Raw genomic sequence first — 20,333 nt, forward strand, 5'->3', positions numbered from 1 at the left:
CGCCTCGGTATGCCCCATGTCTCCCTCTTACCTCCAGGGCCACCTGCTCAGAGACACCTCCAACTATTTACCAGCGTGACGCAGGGTAATTAGACCTCTCTGACCCCGTCCACTAAGAGCCCGGTAATTGCGTTAATAAAAAAATTAACAGCAGCAGCATGAGGATCATTCTGTAAAAATACCCAGTAATGAAGCATTAGCCTTGATTTTATTTGGATTAAAAACAGCTATAGGTATTTAAAGGTTACAGTGTCTGCTAAAACAATATCAATATCTTTCTTTTCATTGAATCTCTGTATAACTAAGGAGCAGACGAGGTGACACTCAAGCACACATGTTTAAGATTTCCACACAACTCTGCAATGATGATACTATTTCACCTTTTTCAGATATATAACATATAGCTATTTTACTTCGTCCTCCATATAGGCAGAAAGTAGGGAGCATATAGAACAATGACACATGCAGGTGCACAGCTGGCAGGGAGCGTCTCTCAACACAGTTTGGTTGTTAACAGTCTGTACTTTATTTACTTGAATAAATCTGACCAACATCTCGGTGCACCACGTTATCCAATGTTTCCCAAAACCTCATTCAGTGTCATCAGCTCACTTCTTCGAATGACTAAATAAAATCGTGTCCTATTGTAATAGCATCCTTTGTCTACAGTATCAGCTTTATGTCCACACAGACCAGTGGAAACTATTTAACAGAAGGTTCAGCATCCCTCAGTTTAGGTTTCGGGAATTTTGTCGATTTCCTCGGCTGTTTTCCTGCTAAATCAACAAAAGCTTCTTGGATGGTAGTAAGCAGCGCACATTTGGGCAAGTGATATTTGATGTTCTCATTATTTTGACACAAAAGTGTCGGGATTAATAAAGTATCTATCTATCTATCTATCTATTTATGTATTATCATGGCCTGATGTAACTGTGTGCTCCCCCCGGTTATTTCCCTGCACTTTGATGGATGATGATTAGTTGTGTGGAAAATATCATTATTATTATTAAAGTGCCACTGAGACAAAATGGTGATACAAGTTATTTTGATTATTTCAATGATATGCTTTTTATGTCTAAATTTAAGACCAGATGGTGTCATAAAACTTTGGAAATGTAAATATGCAATTATTACTATGCAAGTTGTATTAGGCCTATTTAAGAAAGTAGGAATAGTGAGAAACTACCAAGTTTCAGCACTACATTAACTTGCCAGTAATAGATACTGTATGCCAAGAGTTGCTTTAAAATAATCATCTATATAGTGACATCCTATGGGCAAATAGTGCAACTGCAGTTCCTCAGTGACGAGCCTGATCGCTGAAAGAAAAGTCTGTGAAACTGTTAAACTAATAACTCCTCACTAATACAAAGACTGCTGCATAAAATGTTATTTGACTGCACTTCAAATCTGTTATTACAATATTGGAGTAACAAGAAGTTATTCAGGGATTTGTCCAAGACGATTAGAAAAAGGTTGAATTCTAGCAAAGCTTTTGGTCATTTACATGTCAGTTATTTTAACACATTGTGGTAGAAATCTCCTCTTTGAATGTGTACTCAGTACGTTAAGCTCAGTCTTGACCAGACTAAGCTGCATGTCCTCCTGGTTAAATCCTGTTGTCTGCATGACCATCTAAGGTCTCGGAGGGGTTCATAAGCTCACTTTAAGTTACATATTCTTTAAATACCTTTTATAACCGTTTTTTGATTTGTTTAAACCAGATGAAGCAAAGACTGATGCGTCATTAGCTTATGAAGGTATTTGTACTCATTGATCCTCACACTTCATTTAACATCAGTCCTGCACATCTCCACAGGCTGCCTGCGGTCTCTCACATCAAACTGAAAACCCCAGTGCTCCATCATCATGCTCCACCCAGGACAGTTTCTCCTCGCCCAAACAAGACAGGCCATTCACTATCTTCTGTCATATCCCAGAAAGTCTTCTTATGTGTACTTTACTTCGTGGATAGTTTACAGATTTCGAGAGACAGGAAAGACGACGCTGAACAATCTTGCTGTCGCCCCTTTTTGCTCTCTCGTTGCACATTTCCCTCTCACATGTATCATGGTCAGGGAAACCCTGCAGACTAGGAGCAGAGGGAGAGAACACACGTTTTTTCATAGTATTTATTATGGTTTCCTGTCTTCATTTAGATCTCATATGGATTTTAAAGTTATTTTATTAGTTTATAAAGCACCAAGTCTTTTAGGAGTTCCAAAGAGCAGGACAAAAATGTTTAGGTGAGGCAGCTCAACCGCAGGCTTTTATCATTGACCATGTTATGTACCAGCTGAGAACAATTCAAATATGATTTATATGTGTTATTTATTATTCATCTTGATGGCATCATCTGCTTGTTGTGGTCACTTTATCGTAAACCCCATTTTAAAATCCCAGACAAGGCCAACAGCAGCTGAAGCTACGGACGAGATTAATGTGAGATCAATGACAATTACTTTCTCATTTTGTTCTGTTGTAAATGTATCTCTCTTTATGTGTATCTTTGTTGAGGGAACAACACTGTTCACTTTCTTTGGTTAAATGGATGAATAGAGAGCTGGGCCGTGGCCTCACTCATTACCAACTGGCCCTGTTAGTATTTACAGCATCATGGCGGGTTGACCTCACAGTATTCATAGCTTCACACCTCACACCCATTCACTGCTAGAAAATAAACACAGGCTGCACTGGCCCCCAATAAAGAACTGATGCCTCTGAAAAGATACAGAAGGTTGTGTGGCTTAGCGCAACTTTTTTGTTGGTTTGTTGCAACAATGCGGGATGCTGCACAAGGAAGCAGAATCCAAACACTAATTGGGAAATGAGGAACATCGCCTTTCCCATCTTGAATGCTCTTTCGGGCATCTTTTTATTTCTGATCGGTCAACCATACACAATCATCCACCTGCTACCTCCGAATGATGGACGTTTTTTTCTTCTTCTTCTTCTTCTTCTTCTTCGGATTCTTCCTAAAAGAATTTAAATGGGTTTTCAAAAATGTGCACTTTGTGCCCAACTGCACGGAGAGCACTGCCAGGCCACTGGGGTGCTGGATTGTTGTGTTTGGCGGCCTACACAGTGTGTGCTCTTCATTACAAAGTTGCTTGAATGACCAAATTAAAAGATTACAATATAAATAAGTCTAGACAATTTGGAATTGATACAGAATGTGGAACAAATGCATTATTATGCTCAAAGTCTCACATTTGAAATGAATCCAATGCTATGATTAAAGTATCCTGGTACTAAAAAAAACAAAAACATTTTGAAGTCAACAAATAAAAACATAATCAGACATTAGAAATAGACTCAATAAAGCAACCAACAATTAATCATGTTTCAGTCGATTAATGTTAAAGTCTGATGCTAACTGATCCTCAAAACAAACTTCTCTACAAGCTCCAACCTACATTTTATAAAAGTATGAGGAGAAACAAAGTGAGAAGACACCTGTGTGACGAGCAGGTGATGGCTTTATTTAAAACAGTTGTTTAAGACACTCCACGCCACTGCTTGACGCTGAGGTTAAAGCCACAGAAGAAAGCAAAGATTAGACTACCTTTGTGCCGAGCAGCATTAAACATATAAATCTTTTGCTGTTCATTTGACTGTGAAATCTTTGGAATCACTGTTTCTAAAGACCAATGAGTGAAGCTTATCATTTAACCCGCCTCATGGAAAGTTTGAAAGGTTTCAACTGACATTTGGAGTTCGGTAAAAGTGGCAAAATTGCAGCTTTACAATCAACTTTAAATTAATAAATAAGATACAGTGTTTTAATGTTTGTGTTTCAAAACATCTAAGTTAAGCTAACAACAATAGCCTCTTCATTCAAAACTCTAAAGGGGCTTTTCCTTTGAAGGCCAGGCCAAGAGAAACAATTCTGTTAGACCCCAAGCCTCAGCAAAGGCCTACAAAGGGCCATTTCTGAAAGGACAAGGAGTACTGAGAAATAATAGAAAAGCAAATGTTGAGAAATGAGAGCTTAGAAGACTAGCAATTTTTATAGAATCTGTAGGGATAGTATTAAATGCAATTCCCAGGAGAGAACGTGAAAACAAAGGCCAGCAGAGAGGGGTATTGGCTGAGGTCAAATTGTGTCAACCTGAGTTACGTTCAGATGAGCGCACTGAAGTTGACCTGTGTACCAAGTGTAAGCCTGCACCGGCCTGTTTAAAAAGCCCACTTTCATTCCAGTCCCTTGATGTCATTATATCTCCAGTGGGCCATGTGCTTTTAGTTGACAGCCTCCTGGTTTGACGACATTATTTTTTCACAGCCACCCATCGGTGAAAGAGTTCCCAAATCAGCTGCATTTGTGAAATGGTGCATTTGTGATCTGGCAACAAATTAGGCCATTGATAAATGTGCAACAATGAGAAGAATTCCTGTGTTTGGACTATGACTTTCAATGGCCTGTTTGAGTGAAAGGGCTCAGACATAAATGATAGTTTAGTTTATCATTACAATTTGTTTGTGTGATCCAAAAATGAACCTTCTGTTTAATTGTTTATTGGACTGAATTTCCTCAATAATAAAAAAAAAAGAGTTGCGTACCTCAAACAGATGTGTGGTGTTCAATTAAGATAATATTGGTTTTCAATCAAGATCCGCAATAACTGTCAGCTTTTGCACCTCATTACATTATTAAGCAATGAGGTAATGATGGGTTAGAGTACTACATTAACATTTCTGACCAAAAATAAAGGACACACATGCAGAATGACTGATACCCAGGATAGCGGCAGCACTGGCTTTCAGACAGAGGTTGTACCTGTGATAATTAAACTGTTGACATATCATTATTCTAATGGTCATGTATAAAAATGCCAAACACTCTCAGCTGCTGTTATTTATTGCTACCTTGGCCCAAAGAGGAGACGAGGGCCGCTTGCATGGAATATTTGGCAGAAGCTTCAGTGACAAAGATGAATAAGTTTCTTATGTTTTAAGACATTACGATGGAAAGTGTTGAAGTGAAGGATATCAAATATGTGTTACTTCATACAGTCAATACATTTGTTGAAGAAGCGTAAAAACACAAATACTGCTCTGAAACAGTTGACTGCATGTGACACCTGACCTCAGAATTTACCTTTAAAATGATTGTTCATCGTGGACTTCCCAGAGAGCTTCACTTTGGTCATGTTGGAGGAAATTAAACTATTATCATACATGATAAATCACTTTACAGAAGGATATGCTGAAAGCCCAAAGACATGACCGTACATTTTAAAATTCCCATGATGTTCTCTTCCTTAAGGGACAGGACGCTTGTAAGGCTTGAATTTACAACAGTGTGAAAAGGCCTTAAAGCCCACATGCCCTGTATTTATTATAAATACCAAAAACTCTGACTTTGTCCTTGTTTTAACGGATTTGTGTGCTACTGTAACCCAGTCAGACATAAACAGTAAATGAACATATCCCTTACATGAGATGTACAGACATTTTATCACTGAAAGCCCAAAGTAGCTGTTTAATGCAGGATATATAACTTATGGTGGTTTATATATTGACTAAGGCCTCTGTGCAGTGCAGTAGATCTATATGTATGGCTCCAGTAGAAGAAGTTTACAACTGACAGAGCTTTGGATTGCATTACTACACGTTACTGCTGTACAGTTTTAAAAAATAATTATCATTTAAGAGACTTATTCTAAAGAGCCTAAATACATTTTATTGGATGTCCACCACTGAAGAAAGAAAAGAGTACTGATTTTAATATTTAAACTTTTTTTCAGTAGGTTTTATTTTCCATCCTGTTTTGTTTATTTCATCTTATATTTTATTCTGATCATATTTCCACTATGATCATGTGTATTTTACTCCCATGTTATTTTCCAATAACTTGGCATTTTATCCATGTTTTATGTTCATTCTACTTTCCCTTGTTGTAAAGCATGTTGCGCTGCATTTATTGCATGAAAGGTACTATACAAATAAGGTTGATTATTATTATTATTATTATTATTATTATTATTATTATTATTATTATTATTATTATTACATGTTTCTGAACAATAACAGAACATTAAATTAAAATCAACAGCATAATAAGGCAGTTTAAGGAACATTGACAATGATGCCCAATTCATTTAGTTAGATATCCACCTTGTGGTTATAAGGTAGTACTACACCACCATTTACTGTTTTTATGAGGCTGCATGATCCGTTTTGCACAACTTCATCATTCCAACCAATTGCATTTGTGAAGAATATTCCAAGCAAAATATAATATAAATAGATTTTTATCAGTGGCTGTCATCTTGTTGTATATTTTAGTCGATGGATCTAAATACTTAATTCAAAGAGGAAGATATAAAACTATATGAATGTTACGTCGCCTTGGCAGAACAGATCAATCAATCAAAGGTATTTTTGCAACATTGATCTATTTTGCTGGTCTACCACGGAATTGGACTTTATCTGAGGTCTGTAGTGTTCTAACAGTAAGATGCACAAAATTGTCTCATTAATGTGAATAACAGAAAGAATCAAATGCTAATGAAGCACATAAATAAAGATAGTGGCTCCTGCTCTTCGGTGTAATGTCATTTTTTGCCCTACGTGTAATTTGGTTTATAAATATTGCACGATGAGCAGTGACACATACGGCATTCAAAACGAGGTTAACACAGAATAAACTAAAAGGAAACAGTCCCTTAGTTTAATGTAAAGCAGTCAAATATGAGTTTGATTTTCTTTGGTGCTGCTTTTATTGAATACCAATTAGAATGATTGAGGTTAAACACACCTGTGAATGCTTACTATTGTCTTTGGCTGTAAGAAGCCTCTGGGCGTTGCCTCTTGGGGGAAAATAATTTAATTTGTTAATATTCCTTAGAGACAAGAACATTTTGGCTCTGGGGCACAGGAAACCCAGGATTTCACACTTTGTCTGAAAGCGGGGCGGCTGTTCCAGATTCCAGTTTATTTTATGACTTTGTGAATACAGATGAAGTTTACCTGTCTAAACCAATCTGAATTGGGCATCAGATAAAGCTGGCTACTCATTCTCTCCTCATTATATCTCTATTAGAATTGAAGTGCTTGAAACTCACAGAGGCCTCGCGTGGCTGCACTTTATGGCCTCGTCTACTTTGCAAAGATATTGTCCTTTCTTCCTTCCACCCAACACACACGATGAGATTCCTCGGCGCACACAGTCACACAGGCTTTTAGACACTCATTAGCCCCTGCTAATACAATAAGTGTCACCTTCCATTACATGGTGCTGGGTTGGATATCAGGATTGGAAACCCACCAAATCTCCACACAAGGGGCGCTACCCCCTCATGCATGGTATTGTCTTTCAGCCACAATGTTGAATTGTTTTCTCTTTGCTCTTTCATGCCTCAATATAAATATGTACACTCAATATATGCACAAACTGAAGGTTTGCACTGACATATAAACAATCTTATAGAATTTCTTTGAGGCTAAAAGTAAAGTGACGCAAATTCCTTCATTGTGTGGATCTCCATGTTAACTTTCGGTTTTGTTTCAAAGCAGGCAGCTGTTTAGGGATCCACCGCACCCCGCCCTCCTCAAGCCTGTTGTCTCGCATATGAACAGCACATGTAGAGTTGTAAAAAATCTTAATTAAGACTCCTAATTCTTTGTGCCGTCGCCTGACCGAGGTTGTGCGCTCACGTGAAGCGCTGCTTCACACAGCATGCGGGTAGATGTTGTTGGACAGGGACTGTTGTTTTCCTGGCTTTCACAAAACAGGGTGCAAGGAACTTTTGCCTGTGATGAAAACAGGTTTTAAATTAGTTAAGCTAATATTTTTATTTGCTGGTTTTATTACAGTAATTGTTGTGCGTCTGAGTAGCCAATTTGTTTTCTCCAAGAAAATACAGTATTTAAATAAACCTGATTAATATATTAAATTAGTCGATCCATTTATTTTTATATTGGTGTTTTAACCAGCATGATCTTTCACTTCTCGAGTCTGAAAGAGTCAGATTCACAGTTTTCATGCACATGTTAATGAATGGTCCTCATTATACCGAGGAGCTACAGTATGCCGTACGTCACCGCACATATAGAAATGTGAAGTGCCAAGTGTTTGCCACTGTAAAGGTGATTTCACTTCTGGGTTTTTTATGTATTCCTTTGGTTTGGAGGCTTCTCCCTCTGAGCGGTGGCAAAGGGCATGTGGTCCTCTGCGTGCAGCAGATGCCCTGACGGAGACTTACGACAGATGATATGAAAATGAGCGTGACATGTGTTAAACAGGCGAAGCCCCTCAACACTGACATTTGACAAGATGATGGGTGTAGGCAATCATTATTGTCTCCACTTAAGCAAGCAGTAAATATTCAGGGCTGATGTCTGTGAAAGCAAACGCCATAATACAAATCAGCCTGAACAGATTTCATGAATGATTGAGGTGTTTTGAATAGATGGTGATCAGGTTTAAAACACAGCGGGCTGGTAAAGTGGGATCTAGTGTTTGAATGTGGAAAGCCTAGTGGATCCACATTTAAGATTTTAAGACAACTACTACTCTAAAGTTAAAATGGTTTCCATAATAAATGTATCATTTTAATTGTCCGAGATTATGAATTCTTTCCTCAGCCACTTTTACTCATCTCCACACCGTCACAGACCCTCGACCTCGGTCCTTCCTGCCTGACAAAGGTGCCAACGATGGCGAGTTATGCATGGGGAGTAACGTGCCAGGGAGGTGCCCCCCTCCTCCCCTCCCCCCTCTACCCACCCTCCAGAACCATTTGGACCACAGGGAATGGGTTAATCACATTAGAGGCCCAGAAGAGAGATGGGAAGTAGACAGTACCGTGACAGCCGGGGTAGCACTGGCACGACTAATCCCGTTAGGCCGAGGAAAAAGGGGGACGCCATCGCGCCTACAAGGCTGAGAAAGAAAAAAACATTTTCCCAGGAATGAGTTCACCTGTATGGTAACACAGAGAAGTTGGCCTGTTGATGCCTATTAGAAGAAACAATCGCACTTGGCACATACAAATGTTTTTTTCATGCTGGGCACCACTTTATTGTCAGCGCGTGAAACAAAATCAGCAGCAGACAGTGGCATTGCATTGAGATCCTCTTTCATGCCACGGTGAAGCAGCTCCTTTCAACCCAGTGCTATCAGTCTCCCAAACAGTGAGAAGATGGGGAGGGGTGCTGTAAGAAGGATAGAGCTTACTTCATCTGCCATTGTAAGTGCACCCGAGTTCAACCTTAATGTAAACCTTTGCAGGCAGGATATGAATAGGATGCTCTCTATAAAAATATATCCTGCTGGTTAATCCGGCAGATGGCCACGGCAGCGGACACTAACAGCGCGGCTGGCCACTGCCGGGGGAACAGGGAACGTCCGATCAGCAGCCACTCCTCAGCCTGGGAGATGTGGAATCAAGATTCTTAACTCCCCTTAGCAACGCTGGGAAACAGAGCCGTCAGTTTAGATCCATCAAGTTTCTACTTAATCTCGCCCACTACTTTTTTCTCTCCATTTTCTTTTTTTTTTTTTTATCTTCCCCTTTTGTTGTGGGGATTAAGCCAAGTGGTAAAACAGTGATTTAATGATCTTTCCATGGCTATGTGCACCACTTAAACCATGAGACAAACAAGCTGAGGCATTCTAAGAGTCACCCCCTCTAAAGACGGCTGCTCAGGAACTGTGAGGCTTTTGATACGGCCTTAAGCTCCGGCTGATTATTTTTCCCACTGTCGTGTGATGTGCTGCGCTCTGCTATGGGAAAATTTAAGGTTTTGTGTTTTGTAAAGGCCCATTGTAAACAAGAGGAGAAAAAAACAGTTGGATAATTACTTGATGATAGCTTCATAATGACAAGGTACGGTGAATTTGAATGATTTGTTATTGTAGAAGAGAATAGCGGTACTGTTAAATTGTCACAAAACAAAAATTTAGATACATATAACTATTTTTACAGACATAGGTGTGGTTAATTATTTTAATCAAATCAACTAAACTTCAGTTATATACAAACAATTAGAAAAAAACCCAAACGATACTTTCCGATATTGTTGAAAGCGCCCACAAAAACTAGTAAGTGGACTTTGAGTTAGGTTTGGATTTTAATACGCAAGTTCAAGAATGAACTTCAAAGTTTAACTTTAAGGCCACAAGTGCTATGGAAGACATGATCACAGCTATTGAGACAACATGAGCAAATTTCTGCTGCTGATGACCATGTGAAATGGTTGAAAGCTCTGAAAAAAGCTATAAACCCTTGATTTGGAATTGTTTTATCATATCCCCAAATACAAGAGGAAAATGCCTTTTTAATGGCATTATATTCACATAAAGTTCTTGGTTTTCTAAATGTTTTTATACAAGTGTTAATTGATCTCCTGGGATTACCTGGGATTTCTGGTTGTCTGAGGTGAAGAGCAGGACTCAACAGGTAACTTGAGTGCTGTTCCTTGACTTCTTCTTCATCGCTCACTTCAGCAGCAGGATCTATTCGATGTAGAAACATATTAATTTAAACATATCTGTCTTTGTGCAAAGCCTCATATCACATATGAATCACAATGAAATACACACATCACATAGAGAGGGCAGCTCCTGTCAAAATGTTATATATATATATATATATATATATATATATATATATTCATAGCGATAGGAATCCTATTGGGCTGCTTACAACTGTATTTAATGACATATCTAGAAATCCTTACAATAATCTAAAAGGACATATATTTTTAATCCCACTATCTGCTCATTCACTTGTGTTTCCAACAATAACCAACAGATGGCACCAAGTGAGAAGTAAGAGTATGAGCATCAGAGGAATAATACTGAGTTTGGCACCTAATGACAGCTAAATAGACGAGTTAGTTTAGTATTTTCATAAAGTTACGGGACTCACAAAGCAGGAGAGGCGGAGATGTCCTGGATTTTAGTCCAGAGATCAAACTCAAAGAATGCTCTAACCTATATTTCCAATAAGGCAATTTAAACTATCAAATTTCATTAGATTAAATGACATCATCAAGGTTATTTTTTCAAACATCGGAAAGCTCCCTCCTTGTAACGAATAAACTAAACTTTAACTGCCCCTTTAATAAAAGGCTGGTACATGAGCAGCCCTGTTATGGAGACTTTACTGCAAAGACAAAACTTTCCAACACACTGAATGAAGCTTTAAATGTGTCATGACTCTGGCAGACATGGATACCACAAGTTAAGGGACCCTGAATCACTTCTTCACCTGTGGGTGCTTGTCTGATTAATCCCACTTTACTTCAAAATGAAGTCAACAATTCTCTCTTTAAAGGTTATTCATTATTTTGACAAAGAAATACTACACAGACTTTCCTTTGATACAGCCAGATATTGTCGAATAAGGTTATTATTCTAACTTAAAGCTAAACATGAGCTAAACACAAATATTAGGGATTTATACATACACATACGCTCACTTACAGGGTAATAACTGACAAGGCATTGGCAGTGATCAATATGGAGTAGGACCAGAAAGCCATAATGGGAGGACAAATATCAGAGGAGAGGCAGTGTGGGCGTCTGTGTGTAATGGATGATAGAGGTGTTAGTGTTTGGGCCGGTGTGCAGTAAGTGGGTAAGCTGGTGGTTGGCTACATTGTGTGAAACCAGCAGGGTCAATGATGCTGATAATGGGAAAGGGTAAGTACTGTATTGGGGTTAATACTTCTGAGCTGGCCAAGAGATTATGGCGCCGTCTAAAACATGTAGGAGACCCCTCAGCAAAATGCTTTGCTCCCAGTACACGATATGCCAAAAGAGTCAGAAATAGAAAATATTTGAAGTGTTTCTTTGCTTAATAGGCTGACCATTACACTGACATATTGTAATCAGCTTTATTATGATACGAATACTGTGCGTACGTTCAAACAAAGCTTTGGAGCTATAATCCAATGTGAGGCTGCTCTACTTCTTTCACTGAATCTGATTTCCTGCACATTGTTTGCCTTAATATAAGATGGAAAACGCATACAATTCATCTTTTGCATCTTATTTAACACTCATCCTATCAATGTATTCAACGTTCATGGACTACCGACCGAGGTCCCTGGGAACCCCAAGAATAACCTACTGTAAGAAACAACCGTCATAGCTAAATATTTCTTCTCAAAACATTATTAGTTAGCCCACGTAATTATTGTCTAAAAAAAAAAGACTATTAATATTTTAGGAAAGTTACAGTTAATTTGCATATCGTATAAAACAAAAACAGACAGAGCACATAAAGAAATCTGTCTGCTGCATCTTTAAGCCTGAGCACATTTTTCTTTTCATTTTCATTTTAATTTTGTATTTTTCTTGATTTTATAACTTTTATAAATTTCTTCTGTGGCTTGTACACATTCTTATTCCTGTTTTTATACACCGTCTCTTCCACCCCTCTTTCCTGCTTTCTTTTTCATGGAATGCACTTTTTAACTTCTGTTTGAAAAGTACTACTACTATGTAAATAATGTTTGCTTGCACGCTTCAAATTCTCTTAGCATTCAACCAAATCAGTTACCTTGAACATTAAACCAACCTCCAATGCAGATGACATAAAGATAGTTGCATTAAACAGTGTCTCCATGAAACAAGCAAAACGCATGTAATCACAATGAGTTATAGAATCACGGCGTGCTACTTATTAAGATTTAAGCCCCTATATCTGGGTTACAGTAGTCCCTCCCGCAATCCAGATGATGCCATCTGTGAGAATAGAGCAGTGTGTGTGTGTGTGTGTGTGTGTGTGTGTGTGTGTGTGTGTGTGTGTGTGTGTGTAGCTTTCAAATCAAATGCTGAGTGTTTCTTTTCACTATTAATCCAGGTCGTCCGCAATAAAATGTTAATACTGACATATTGCTGTTTATGTCGAGTGGATGGTTTGAAACAAAAATTGTGGGAGAACTGAGAAAAGTTGAAGAAGGTTCAAATAAAAAACACATTTTTGATTAAATGCAATACATGAATAATTATGAGAGTACATAGAGCAGGGGTGTCAAACTCATTTTAGTTCAGGGGCCACATACAGCACAATTTGCTCTCAAGTGGGCCGGACCAGTAAAATCACAGCATAACCACCTATAAATAACGACAACTCCAAATTGTTCCCTTCATCTTAGTGCAAGAAAGTACATTCTGAAAATGTTTTTTTTTTTTTTTTAAAGGTGCAATTCCAACAATATTATGCCTCAGTGTATCATTTACACATGTGCATTACAATTTACAGATCACAATGTAGCTACAAAGGCACAAAACATTTTGTCATAGGTATCTAGATTGGACCCTCTGGCGGGCCAGGGTGTTGTCCCCGGGCCGCATGTTTCATAGCCCTGACATAGAGGATAGCAGAACTAGATGCAACCTACTTTTGGAAGTTCATTATCCTAAAAAAAAAAAAAAATGCTCTATGAATTTAATCTAACTTTAGTGTTGAAGCTATAGTGAAATAATCAATTAGTCTCTATCAAAAAATGTGTCCATCAGGAAAAATTCTTCATCACACTATAGATTGAATATGTTTCAGTTTGGGACAAAATCAGTTATTTTAAGATTTAGGCTTAGGCTATTAATAATTAGAAACTGTCATATTAATATCCGATTCATAGAAGGCAGCTAAGGACTTATAGTCCATAAAAAGGACTAATACGTCCGGAAATAAAAGCATGTCAGCAGCACAGCATGTCAAAGGGCTGGTGACTGTGATTGGATGACAGGAGTAAATCTGCTGGCTAAATCCCCGCGTGGCTCAAGCTGTGATTTGGACCTGAGAGATTTGTTTTCAGAGTGAACTCCGCTCTGCAGAGATGACTACCATCAGTGTCCAGCGCACTATTGTAGCAGGCCAGCAAAGAGTTTGTTTAATTTGGATAAAACAGCTTGGACCAGACCTTCACTGTTCACTCGCGGCGTGCTGACGTGAAAAAAACGTACGTTGAGCCAACGAACAAGCTAACCCAACGGCAACTCTATGGTAGGATAGATACATTGTGCTTTTAAGTATCTGCTGGTGCCCCTGACACGTTGTTGGATAGCCCATGTTTCGTGTTTTGAAAAAGTTACCTGCTGTTAGACGTTTAATCTTTCTCTCAAGAAGAACAAACATTTATGTGACTGACAGCCGCTTCAAAGAGCCTCCAAGGCAGCCAGGACCTACGTGCTAGCCTAGCATTAGCATAGTAGCAGAGTTCGGATTGACCTCACGCACTGAATTATGGGAAAATTACGCTCGCCTGAAAACACAATTTAATAGGCTATTTTAAAATTGAATACTTTCATAAAAATATCGACATGCAAAATTATCTTTTTTTTTCTTGCCCTGGTCAGTATTTTTGGATTTATTAACATTTATTTAATCTTTCATTTGTTTAGTTCACACACTCACATAAACTTCATCACAGCTAAAGCACATCTTGTCTGTATGTAGCTCTCAAGCACTTAATATGTTTGTAAAAAAAGATGTAATTTTTATTTCTGCAATTGCTACAGCTCAAATGAGGAAAATAGTAGACCGATTAAAAATGTCTGCTGCATGCTTTCCTAGAAACCGAGGAATTGACTCCGAATGTGTGACTTTATTTCATGCTTCATATTTGTTAAAATTGCTTGAATGTGAATTTAATGTTGGTGTTCTAGTTTTAAACTCTCACTGTCAGTGAAGCAGCTCCATACTCCCCTGTGTAATCAAGCATTCAGAGGTTCTCTGTGACTTGTTTGGTGCACAGAATAAAAAAATTATGGTGATGTCGTTATTGTTACTAGTGTGCTGGCTCACCCCTACCTGTAATTACTGGCAATCACTCAATCCCTTGTTTCAAGTCCATTCTGTAAAGGAGTGTAAAGTGACTTGCAAATTTACTTAAAAACTGCCACATTTGTGGTCTTCACAGCTCTTTTATCACAAAACGCTTGCTGAATAAAACAGCTGTTGTTAAACATGTTTTGTTTTTTTAAACCCAAAAACATACAATAGGTGTACCACTTTGATAGGTGGTGATAAATTGTGGCATTCAACAGCAAGTGGTCCAGTATTCAACACAACAAAAATCAACAAAAAATGTTTAATTTTGATGCCGTCTATTGTACTTTTCCCCACTCTTTTTAAACTAATATAATAAAAACAAAAAAGGATTACTGCTGATTTTAAATGTTAAATTCAGTTTAGATAGCAAACAATTACAACAGGTTTTTTATTTGACTATTTATATACATTTTTAGTGTCTATTTGTATCTGACACCTGTAAAATTTTAGAGAAGGTAAACCTGGAAAAGGAGAAAAGGAATAACGATACGGTAACAGTTGCTTGTATTAACTTGAACTCGATGCTTTTAGACATGTTTGATTACCGTTGACGTTGCTTTAGGTATACAGATTTATGTGTTGATAGTATGCCCTGCAGGTGGTACTGTAGTATACAATGAGCTGTCCTCTGTCCCCCAGCAGGTGCTGTGGTCGAAATGTGAGGGGGGGTCATGCCTTTGGTCAAGAGAAACATTCAGCCTCGGCACCTGTGCCACGGTGCAGTGCCTGATGGGATAGGCAACGAGCTGGAATGTGTCACCAACAATACGCTGTCCGCTATCATCCGCCAGCTCAGTAGTCTGAGTAAGATCACAGACACTCATATTTAGCTATGTTTGTATCAAAGCATGTTCAGATGCTTCTTTAATGTGGGACATTACAGGTGGGAAGCTGTATGACTTGATCTAACCGTTGAGCAAAATCACCTCAAAATAGCGTAAAACAAGCCTGTTAAGTCAAGGAATGGTGGAGGTCAAGTGTCATTTTAGGGATTTTTTCAAACGATACGATAATTACCTGCTTCTCATGGCCGATACAATACGATAACCAATAATATCACATTTTTGTATTTTAAAAAGAAGTTTGCTAACCTGTAGTTTGTGCATCTGAGGGTAAGAAAGGCTGAGATGTAATGGGCAAAGATGGATGATTTTATATTCCATTGCTCTGACCTAACCAAATCTAACTAACATCACTATTGGAAACAACAAAAACAAATAACAGTTGAGACTCTTCAAATGTTCATTTAGGTTTTCGAGTACATCAAAAAATGTGTATTGCAATCGTGTTATAGTCCTCTGAAACTAAAAGTGTGTGTGTGTGTGTGTGTGTGTGTGTGTGTGTGTGTGTGTGTGTTGTGTGTGTGTGTGTGTGTGTGTGTGTGGATTTAGTGAAGTTACAGGAGCTTAGAGAAACAAACAGTCTAAAGATAGCTTCTACATTAAGAGGATCTGAGCTCTTTGACGTGTGCCATTAATGCTGTTCTGTGCGGGCCGTGGACCAAACATTTAATGCTAGTGTATAATCCAGAGAAATCGAATGGCTTCAGAAATGTACAAACATTATAAAATACAACATTTTCCTGTGTCATGTAATATGCTGCACTTCAGAGGTTTGAAACAACTGTCTATGTATTAACGGCTCCTTTTCTTCCCTCCCCTTTGCTTCTGGTTCTTTGCTCTGATTGCAGGTAAACAAGCAGAAAATGTTTTTGGAGAGCTTTTTAGCGAAGCCAACACTTTTTATGTGCGCGCCAACTCTCTCCAGGACCGCATCGACCGCTTGGCCGTCAAGGTCACCCAGCTGGACTCCAGCGTGGAGGAGGGTTAGTTCACTGGAAATCATCTATCTGTTGTTCTTATTTTCTTTCACTCTCACATGCTTGATATTAAACCTAACACATTTTGTGTTCCTGGTTTGTAGTCTCTCTTCAGGACATTAACATGAGGAAGGCATTTAAAAGCTCTACTGTGCAGGACCAGCAGGTTTTGTCCAAAGACAGTACTCCGAACTCTGTGGCTGAGATGCACAACAGCAGCGACAGGCCTCCTCCCCTCAGCACCCTCACTGCCTACAGGTACTGCATGCGTTGTACAAACTACAACATCCAAACAGGTTACAGTTTCAGTTTTCTCATTTCATGTGTGAAATTGTTTTTTAAATACAGAGAGGATTCCATTGATGCGATGAAATTCTACTCAGACCCGTCGTACTTCTTTGAATTGTGGAAGGATAAAATGCTTCAGGACACCGAGGACAAGAGGAGAGAAAGGCGGAAGCAAAGGGTAAGATCACACTCTACCTACTGCTTTTTATTTATTTTTGGAAAATGGGTACTCATGTCCTTTTCTGTCCCTCTATCCACCTTTCCTAGGAACAAAAGCAATGTGTGGAAAGCAGCACCCTTCAGCGAGAGGTAAAGAAGGTGAGAAAGGCTCGAAACCGCAGGCAAGAGTGGAACATGATGGCGTTCGATAAAGAGCTTCGTCCAGATCACCGCCATCCACAGAGTCTCCGCCGAGGGGCTTCGTCTGAGAGCTCGCTCTCCCCAGACGGCAGGTTAGTGTTTTTTTTCTGACCAAAGATAGAGATGCAACCTGGGGAATTTGTGTTTTTAAATGTTATCAACATATAAAATGTCACAAACTGCACAGCTTAGGAGAACTGTTTTGCAGTAGGTAATTGATGCGTCTGTTCTTTCTGCATAAGAAATGTTTTAGGCTAGTTTTATATTCACTGAAAAGTCATGCACAACGTCTGTGTGTCCACAATAACAAGTATCAATCTGTAGTTTTAATTATCTAAGAAAGGCAACATTTATCTTGCAAAAGTACCTTTGAAAAGATTGTATAACTGTGTTGCATGCAGAATTATGATAATCAAGATCAAATGTAGATATCTGGAAAATTTAAAGGCAAAAATTGTGAGGAATAAAATCTCAACTTTACTTCAGTATGTGGGGTAGATCTGAGGCTCAAATAGCAATGTCTCCGTTTTGTAAAGCTTCAGTTTTGATTTTATAACAACAAATCCACCATCTGGATATGTGACTGCAACGGTAAAAAAAGCTCTCTGTTTTTTTTCATTGTTTATCCAGGCCTGACCTCCTAGACTACCCCATCCCTCCTGTGCCTGTCCACGCTGCTTGTAATCATGCCAAGTCACATGATTACGTGCCTGGGAACGCACACCCCTCGCCACCTGTGGAGCATGAATACCACAGCATTGATGTCAACTACAAGAGAGTAACCTACGCCACAGGAGAGCCTCACGCTGCACACCGACTGAATGGTTCAATCCGTCCACCTGCAGATTACAAGTATGTTATTGTTGCAAAACCAGAGAAAGAATTAAATGTATCTCTCTTCCACCGCAACATAATCCTCTTTCTTTCATCTCCAGCGCTCTCCCCCCTCCTCCTGCCCCAGGCCCACCCATCCCATCAGCCCAGACAGCCTTTGGTTTTCCTCTGGGTGCGCTACCACCAACACCACATAATGGAGTTTTGCACGTAGGCCCGGGCTACGCGCTCCCACCTGTACCTCCTCTAGGGTCGCACATGTTCCCTCCTCCCCCAGGTCCCCCACCTCCACCTACCTCCCTCAGCTGCACCCTCACACCTAGCGGGACACAGTGAACACAGCGGAGCTGAGACTAAACCAGTGAGAGATGCGAGAAGTGACTTGCTGTCCGCCATCCGCATGGGTGAGTCGGGGTATTTGTGCACTTTTAAGGCCTTTACACACCAGAAGCTTAACGAATAAACATTACAAAAAATGCGAAATTATCACCCGTGATTATTATGTCTAGAGCTTTTATTGTGAATGGAGGGAGCGAGTCTGGTATGCCGTACCTTTGTCAAAGTCGAAAGGAGTAATAAAGTTTGCCGTCTTTGGTTTAGACGACGGAACATCCGTGTTGTAGTTTAATACGCAATATAGGTGCAACTCAACCCGTTCCGCACATTGTGATTGGTTGATACTTCAGTGCATTAGCTCAGAAAAATCAGAAGAAAAAGCAAATTGAGCAGCTTTAAAGCCGTGTAATATTTCTGTTCTGTGAATTAATCCTCACCAAAAAAAGGCTACTGGTGTGTAAAAGCTTTTATTGTGCATGATTGTATAAATCTATACGATTGTACATGTTCTGTGCGTGACAGGTGTACAATATGTGATCTTATTTTAATATACTGTATGTGTGCTCTATTTAGGCATCCAGCTGAAGAAAGTTCAAGAGCAGCAGGAGCAGCAGAACAAGCGGGAGCCGGCGGGCAATGACGTGGCCACCATTCTGTCCCGCCGCATTGCGGTGGAGTACAGTGACTCTGAAGATGACTCTGAGCTGGATGAAAACGAGTGGTCAGACTGACCAAAGCCAAAGTGTAGCACCTGGCTGAAGATTTGCTTTATTGGATCTTCAGTGCAAATAAAGCAAAACTGTGAATCACTTTCTTTGGCTCCATCTAGTGGACTCTACATACCAACCCACCGCTGCCAGAGCACCAGTACTTCATCTTGTATTATCAATGTCCTGCTACATTCATTTGCCATGAAGAAATTGGATGAGCAGCTGGTTTGCACCATTCTGAATTTTCAGATTCCCATGAATTGTCTGTTAACTAAATGTTTAGTTTTCTACCACTGAATAAATGTGAGCCATTTAGTTTTCTCACTTTGTCAATCTAAACCAGGGGTGTCAAACTCATTTTAGTTCAGGGGCCACATACAGCACAATTTGCTCTCAAGTGGGCCGGACCAGTAAAATCACAGCATAATAACCTGTAAATAACGACAACTCCAAATTGTTCCGTTCTTCTTAGTGCAAGAAAGTACATTCTGATAATGTTCAAATTTAATGAACTATCTTTTTACAAAACATAAACAACCTGACATTTCTTAAGAAAAAAAGGTGCAATTCCAACAATATTATGCCTCAGTTTATCATTTACACGTGTGCATTACAACTTACAGCTCACAGTGTATGTACAAAGGCACAAAACATTTTGTCACAGGTATCTGGAACAGTATTTTACTTTATGTTCAAAACAACTCATTTTTACACTTTGCAAAGTCATCCTGCAGGCCGGGATTGGCCCCCGGGCCGGATGTTTGACACCCCTGATCTAAACTGTGTATTCTAATCAAATCTCCTCTCCTGGTAAACTGAAACCTGAACATACCCATTAATGAAATGTGCAGTAGACTTTAGAACTGATATCCCAGTACAAGGCCTTTTATTTTTTTGACATGCTGCAGTAAGAAGAGCACAGGTATAAATAATGAAATGATTGGCTGAATTCCATTTAGCTGCTTTAGTTTCAGGATCCTGGTACTGTGCATGGTGGCTCATTGTCACACTGTCATGGCTAACTGGGGCTCTTGAATAAAACAGAGCAATCATTGAAGGTATAAGTAACACCTGGACTTTTCATATTAGAAGTCAAAATGGCTGTTGTGAAAGAAAGAAAAGCCTATTATGTATGAATGAGTGACTCTTTGAAGAAATGTCAGTATTTATTTTCATAATTTTATGGAATTA

At 39.1% G+C, this 20,333-nt stretch overlaps 2 protein-coding genes across 2 annotated transcripts in view; one reads left to right on the plus strand and one right to left on the minus strand.

Moving 5' to 3' along the window:
- gsx1 (GS homeobox 1) overlaps positions 1-14,193 on the minus strand; it is a 34,609-nt gene extending 20,416 nt beyond the window's left edge. Inside the window, exons 1-3 of the mRNA XM_029449069.1 lie at positions 14,057-14,193; positions 10,367-10,465; positions 8,813-8,890 (exon numbers count right to left, since the gene is read on the minus strand). Coding sequence (XP_029304929.1) covers positions 8,813-8,877 — 65 coding nt within the window. The 5' untranslated portion in view covers positions 8,878-8,890; positions 10,367-10,465; positions 14,057-14,193. The remainder of the gene's footprint in view (positions 1-8,812; positions 8,891-10,366; positions 10,466-14,056) is intronic.
- Positions 13,675-19,597, plus strand: LOC115019477 (wiskott-Aldrich syndrome protein family member 3). The gene is given in 10 exon segments (XM_075074145.1): positions 13,675-13,967; positions 15,438-15,599; positions 16,486-16,620; positions 16,719-16,872; positions 16,963-17,080; positions 17,170-17,354; positions 17,893-18,114; positions 18,198-18,393; positions 18,395-18,500; positions 19,006-19,597. Coding segments are annotated over 9 exon segments (1,407 nt in total). The 5' UTR covers positions 13,675-13,967; positions 15,438-15,466; the 3' UTR covers positions 19,164-19,597.
- Positions 19,598-20,333: the final 736 nt, after the last annotated feature.

The sequence above is a fragment of the Cottoperca gobio genome, chromosome 14 (assembly GCF_900634415.1).
Source record: "Cottoperca gobio chromosome 14, fCotGob3.1, whole genome shotgun sequence".
In the NCBI taxonomy this organism is placed as follows: Eukaryota; Metazoa; Chordata; class Actinopteri; order Perciformes; family Bovichtidae; genus Cottoperca; species Cottoperca gobio.